General features: G+C 30.4%; 1 protein-coding gene across 1 annotated transcript; it reads right to left on the reverse strand.

The window, feature by feature from the left end:
- Positions 1–831: 831 nt before the first annotated feature.
- Positions 832–6,020, reverse strand: LOC107436720 (tubulin polymerization-promoting protein homolog). The gene is made up of 4 exons (XM_016048517.4): positions 5,921–6,020; positions 3,539–4,034; positions 1,654–1,786; positions 832–1,040 (listed from the first exon to the last, which is right to left on the reverse strand). Exons 2-4 carry the CDS (start codon positions 4,024–4,026, stop codon positions 969–971), a joined length of 693 nt encoding a protein of 230 aa, XP_015904003.1. The 5' UTR covers positions 4,027–4,034; positions 5,921–6,020; the 3' UTR covers positions 832–968.
- Positions 6,021–6,999: the final 979 nt, after the last annotated feature.

Below are 6,999 nucleotides of genomic sequence, written 5' to 3' on the forward strand. Positions count from 1 at the left end.
TGCCTACAATTTAGCTAGGTAGAATCTTTTTCTAACGCATCCAATGATGATGAGGAATATATCATGGAAATAAGAGAATTAGAAGCAATATAGAGAAAATATTAAAATATACTTATTAAGTTGTCCACCTTTGTTAGGTGTTCACCTGTCAAAACTAATATCAATGATTAAGTATGAAACTGTCAAAAACAATTAAATTTCCCTTTTATAAACTGCCCATTTGTCTAAATGTGCCATGAAATAGTTGTCTCTAACAAGTGGTCACCATATGCAGGTTTCACTCTTGCCTACGTATATCTTTAAGGTTCTACATCTCAAAATGGTCAAAGATGGTATAGGCCCATCTTTCAGAGTTTAAATTATTATAACAATTAATCATAAATTTACATTTATCGTGATTTGAAGTTATAAATATGTAATCTTAACCCTAATCAAAATTTCAATTGCAAATACACTACTACTGAACCATAATCCACCATGTAGCTCTGGTTTTTAGGCTTTTATCTTCTGATAGAAGCGCCATGTAATTTCAATCTCAATCTGACGACGTGGATAGCACCTGAGCTGGGATCTCCAAGTATTTTTAACAGGAAACTTAGTTGTCGATTAGATGCCCGCTTGACTGGATTCCAGGGGCTTGAATATTTGGGCTATTGTCCCTGGTTATTGTACTCTACTGTAAGTGAATGATTCTTACAACACATATCACAAAGATTCTGTTATTATGGTAGTGTGTAAAAAGGGTAGTGTTTGTAGGCAAAATTGTAATTTATTAATCTTTGTAAAAATTATATCTTTGAAGAAAGAAATTAATTTAAATGTATATTTTTTTAACTTAGGAATTTATTTGAAATAATCATTATTATAATAAAATAAAAGTTTTCACTTAATAACAATTTGATAATAGTAACACATTTTTACACCCATCATTTTGCTGCTTCTCTTGATATTTGCTTCACTTCTTCGTATCATTCCTTTGGAGGAGATTTGAATAAGGCAGGATTCGTCAGTTTGTCAACAGTTTCCGCAGATACCCCTGCCTGAAATTATTTCAGCAATAAATTATAATAACTTTAATATTCATGTTTAAATTATTTATATATCGTGGTGGTCAACATTTTATAGCAGATTTTAATACGTGACAAAAAAAATGGAATGGCTTAAAACCACTTTTTATTGTTGTCGGCGAATTCTAATAGAAATGTCTAAGTTGAAGTCACTTCTCTTACCTATCCACTGGAAATGGATCAATGATCAATCAGTTACAGAGGCAACTATAAGTTTCTATCGTGATAGCAATACGAATCGTTCTATAAGAATAGTGCAAACGGAAATTGATTTAATGATTGGAGAATATTGATCTAGTTTAACCTCTGACTTGTGGACATCTTAATTGGTCAGAAAATTACACGTTTCCTCAAATGAATATCCAGATTTCAGATAAATTACCAAATCAGCATAAAATTTAATAAAAGTTATATAGGTATTGTTTACCTGCAATTTTTTTTTTTTTTTTAAAAAGAGACAAAATTACCTAAGTTGGCAGCAATAAATTTCTATCATCACAAAAAAATTTCTCATTAAAAAGCTATACACACTAGGTTTTAGGTAACTTAATTATTTCTCGATGAAGTTAAAATTAATATTACTTACAATGATTCCCGAAACTTTTGGTTTCCCTGCAGCAATCAATCTTCCTTTGATATCTGATAAAGATATGTCTTTTTCCCTGGCCAACATTCGAAGCATTTCAACAAATTCTTTCTCGGACATTTTGTGACCTGGACTAGAAAAAAAAAAGACTTTTTAATAAAATTAAAAATATATAAAGCCATCAGCCTAAAGTTTGGAATAAATTTATTTTTTAAAACAGTCATTTATTGTCCCATGAACTAAAATTTCAAGCTCAAATTATACGAAACTTTCTGCTGTTCCGAACTCTAATTTATCTCTAGAGATGTTCTACCTTAAAAGATGAACTATGGCGAAAGTAATTCAGAGCTTTCACATAGCATTCATTAGTACTTATGTTCTGCAGATATTAGGGAACAAACTTGGCAACTTACAAAGCTCACACTGAATTTTATAGGAGTTATCAAACTCGAAATGAATATTCTCCCAAGTGCTCTACATACTAATTTTCAGAAAAATAATTTTCATTTCAGATGTTTGGCCACGTTAATTTTTAAAGCTACCATAACTTTTAGAAACTACCATTTCTTTTTCAAATAGAGATGACAGATGCACTGTGCAAAGTAAACATCTTGAATAAATGTTGATCAAATTTTCGGATTTTAACATAATAAGACTCTTTCTTGATGGTGCAAAGGCCTAACCTAAATATACTAATTAATAAGTGCAGTAGTTATCTAATTGCTTATATCTCGTTAATGAATATAAAATGTATCAAGGATTCCATTGCGGACATCCTGTAAAATAAAAATATCATTCTAATTTTAAATCTAATTAATTGGTTTAGTAGTTATCTAATCGTTTATATTTCATTAAAGAATACAAAATGTATCAAGGATTCCATTACGGAACATCCTGTAAAATAAAAATAGCATTCTAATTTTAAATCTAATTAATTAGTGTAGTAGTTAACTAATCGTTTATATTTCATTATAGAATACAAAATGTATCAAGGGTTACCATTACGCAACATCCTGTAATAGAAAAATAGCATTCTAATTTTAAATCTAATTAATTAGTGTAGTAGTTAACTAATCGTTTATATTTCATTAAAGAATACAAAATGTATCAAGGATTCCATTACGGAACATACTGTAAAATAAAAATAGCATTCTAATTTTAAATCTAATTAATTAGTGTAGTAGTTAACTAATCGTTTATATTTCATTAAAGAATACAAAATGTATCAAGGGAACATCCTGTAAAATAAAAATAGCATTCTAATTTTAAATCTAATTAATTAGTGTAGTAGTTAACTAATTGTTTATATTTCATTAAAGAATACAAAATGTATCAAGGATTCCATTACGGAACATCCTGTAAAATAAAAATAGAATTCTAATTTTAAATCTAATTAATTAGTGTAGTAGTTAACTAATCGTTTATATTTCATTATAGAATACAAAATGTATCAAGGGTTACCATTACGCAACATCCTGTAAAAGAAAAATAGCATTCTAATTTTAAATGTAATTAATTGGTGTAGTAGTTACCTAATCGTTTATATTTCATTAAAGAATACAAAATGTATCAAGGGTCCCATTACGCAACATCCTGTAAAAGAAAAATAGTATTCTAATTTTAAATCTAATTAATTAGTGTAGTAGTTAACTAATCGTTTATATTTCAATAAAGAATACGAAATGTATCAAGGTTCCATTACGGAATACACTGTAAAATAAAAATACAATTCTAACTTTAAATCAAATTCTAAAATAATGAAAGAAGATTATCTTAATTAGCTGGATGCTGATCCACTTTTGTTAATATGTATGTGTATGCCTAACAGCATATACATAATGTGTGGAGTTCTTTGGTATGATATTTTAAACAAAATGTAACGAACCTAGTAGTTTTCGCATAAATAATAGCCGTGTCGTCTTTTTGAATTTTAGTATGACTGAACAATCCTGCTTGATCAAACCACTTTTCTACGGATCTCAAACTTATCTCTCCTTTTACATCTCCTGCAAATGCTGAATAATAGTCGAACAACTCAAATATGTCTTTGAACTCTCCATCCCGAATTGATTCTCTACTAACTCCCCATAGTTTCTGTAGTAGACTCTCCGTAGGACTTTCTACTCTTTTTGGAATTAATGTCTCTCTTGAAGTGTCTTCTACTTTTGAAGGTTCTGATACCGTTGGAGTTTCTGCTACTTTCGCAGTTTCTGCTACTTTTGGACTCTCCGTTCTTTCCTGTGCCATTTCTCCTTCATCAACGAGGTCCTCCACGTTTTCATCATCAATCAGTTCTTCCTTTTCAGATTCTTCAGCTTGGATGCATAAGCATAAAATATATTTCTTCATAAATTTGGAACACGCTTTCCCCATTGCAACGTCTACAAAATAAAACATCGGAATTAAGTTTTTCAAAGGTACTGGCACGGATGTTTGAATATTTTAGGAGGGGAAAAATCGTAATATGAGACATTCTTCTTAAAATTAAGATAAAAACATAACACCTAAAATGTTCATTGTTCTGACATCTAATGCACATGCTATCGGTTTTCATCTTAAATACATGAAGATTTAATGCTTCACCGTGGCGAGGGGGTGTCACTGGGCGGAATGGGCGAAGTACGTCGAGAGCTTAGCTCCTGGTAGGGCCACCCTAGGCGTGAAGACCATTCCATTATGCCCAGCTAATGCTAGCAGGTGAAACTATGGAGCTAAATCAGTCCTCTACCTTAGGTGCTCCAGGTCACTTTCGGCCTACAGAAGCTGTCACATTTTCCCCTGTACAAACGACCTGGAAGTGCCTTGCTTTTTGAGGGACCTAGAAGCCAGCAGACTTGTTTATCTCGCTTTGCAAGTGGTCACTTGAGGTGTCTCTCGTATGTTCAGGGGCAAAAGACCTTTGGACTTTGCACTAAATGTAGGACTGCTCAGGCTTCGCCCGAGCATATTCTAAACTGTATCGATTTTAAGATCGACGAGGTTTTTTCAAAACCTCATCTGTTTTTAGATTTTCTGGACATTTTTGGACTCATGGATTTGGTCTAATTGGGATGGACCTCTTGGGGATTAGAAACAACAACAACAACAACAGATTTAATGTGCCTTTACTTGGCTCGAAAAATTAACTGGCATGAAGACAATTTAAATAATAATAGTAATAGCACCTAAACATAACATAATAATAATAATAATAACATCTAAACACAGATAACGATAACAGCTAAAATTTTGACAACTGCAAATAATGGAGCCGTGGTGGTTCAGGGGATTGAGAGCTCACCTCCCAATGAGGTGTCCCGGGTTTGAATCTCATCGATGGCTGAACGATACGAATTCTGCACCCAGTTCGCACCGACCACAGTGCTAACGTAAAACATCCTCAGTGGTAAACGGATCATGCCGTCAGACTAACTGTGAGAAGTTCTTGTGGTTTTCGTCACCATGTAACTCAAACGTAATTAAGTTCCACCAAGAAGTCCACGAAGGCAAATTTCTACGAATACTTAATCCATTAATTGTCTTGTTTTCTGGATTGGGTTCAAATTTACAAGACTATGGAGTTGAACATCGGTAATCATAAACTCAAGATTGGGTCTACTGTTCAACAGCGATTATAAAATAAAAAATAATAATGAATTATGACAAAAATATTTGTTTTATTTCTCGAGTTTCACCTTGATAAAAATAGTTGACTTCACATATTTTAGATTGGTTACCAAATTGATTGAATATATTTCACTTTGGCGAAAATGATTATTTCACCACAATTTATAAAGTATATTTATCTAATGTTTAGTAGAAACTAATTTACAAACAAAAATCTGTGTGTTTGTAGAAAATAATTTTAGATACCTTCTTTCTTAACGTTTACGTTTCGTAAAAATGTTAAACATAATTTAAAATTATTTTAATAAGCTGCTATCAATAGCGTCAATATTAGTTTAGCGATTTTTTGTTTCGATTACCGTAACCAATAAAACTAAACATAAGGTATCTAAGTTTGTTATCTTTTATCATCTATAATAACTAAAAAAAGAAATTTGAAGTAATTAAAAAGAATCTATGAAAAGAACTTTAAAATAATAAAGAAAACTTCAACTGAATTATAATTCAAGCATATTTTTAAAAACAATTTAAATTAAATTAAAATAAATATTGTTTTGGAAATTAAAATCTTGAAACAATTTAATTATCCTGCATAAGTTTGATAGAGAACTAGATCTCTTTAAATAACTGAATTATTTATTTAATGTATCAAAAAACTTACTTTTTAATAAAATTCCTTAAAAAATAATGTATCAAAATATGAAACAAAGTTTAGTTTTTAGAGTCATTAGCCACTAAATGTTTCAAATTTTAATATTTACTTAAATCCATCGGAAAAATTTAGGAAGTACAGTGCAAATAAAATATGCTCAGTCCAACAATTTTTTTTTTCGAAAACAAAAATGCGAAAAAAATAAATAATAATTACGAAGAAATAAAAATTAAAATTAAAAAAATAATTCTGAAAAATCAGTTCATCTAATTTTATTTCTTCCATTTATATTTTTGATTTTTACCATTCCTAAAAGTCATGTGACTTCGTATATTTTTCAAAATTAGATGTCTACATGCAATGTCACGCGTGGTTAAATCATAGCATTTGTTTATGCCACGATTCAGTAGCCAATCAAGTTCGACACATACGCGCATGACACATGACTTTGCTAGCAGGTATCTAATTGGATCTGATTCGAAAAAATTTATTCAACGTGATAATAAACCAAGCCTAATACCTGCAACGTTAACGCGCCAAGTAGATCCGTTGATTAGGCACGACCATGTGGTTGCAGCAATATTCGTCTCGAGTTGCAAGTACCAATTCCAGCATTTCCTCACATATTTCGACGACAAGGATTTTTTTTTTTCCTTTACTTTCTTGTTTCAAATCGCTGATGTTGATGTCCATAGTTGGAAAACGAAATTTAAAAATATTTTTAGCCATTGCTGGCACTAATAGTGCTTTGAAAAAAAAATTATATATATATATATTTATATACAAAATTCCTTAATTTTTATACTACTTGAAGAATCTCTTTTCTTTCAGTTTTCGATAACTCAAATGAATAAGAAATACAAAATATGTAGAAAATGTATTACATAAAGCATATTTTGAATTAGGTGAAGAATTCCACAATAAATATAATTCATTAATTTTTTGTATGGTACAGTTGCAGTACAATAGTTTTGATATCAACTTGATGCAGTTGTTATTGCTTTGAATAAAAAAAACATATTATGTATCAATAAATTCTCTTTTAAAAAAATTAGGGCATAAAGAAATACATTAATAGTTTCTTCTTT

Source organism: Parasteatoda tepidariorum, chromosome 9, assembly GCF_982258835.1.
Source record: "Parasteatoda tepidariorum strain Cologne lab strain chromosome 9, Ptep-v5.0, whole genome shotgun sequence".
NCBI classification, from domain to species: Eukaryota; Metazoa; Arthropoda; class Arachnida; order Araneae; family Theridiidae; genus Parasteatoda; species Parasteatoda tepidariorum.

Bases quoted from the DNA above. Each gene is read 5' to 3' on its own strand.
- LOC107436720 (XM_016048517.4), bottom strand. From the start codon at position 4,026: ATGGGGAAAGCGTGTTCCAAATTTATGAAGAAATATATTTTATGCTTA. The intron at 1,787-3,538 runs GTTCGTTACATT...TTTTTTTTCTAG, and splicing joins ATTTATGCGAAAACTACTAG to TCCAGGTCACAAAATGTCCG. The intron at 1,041-1,653 runs GTAAGTAATATT...AAATAATTTCAG, and splicing joins CAAAAGTTTCGGGAATCATT to GCAGGGGTATCTGCGGAAAC.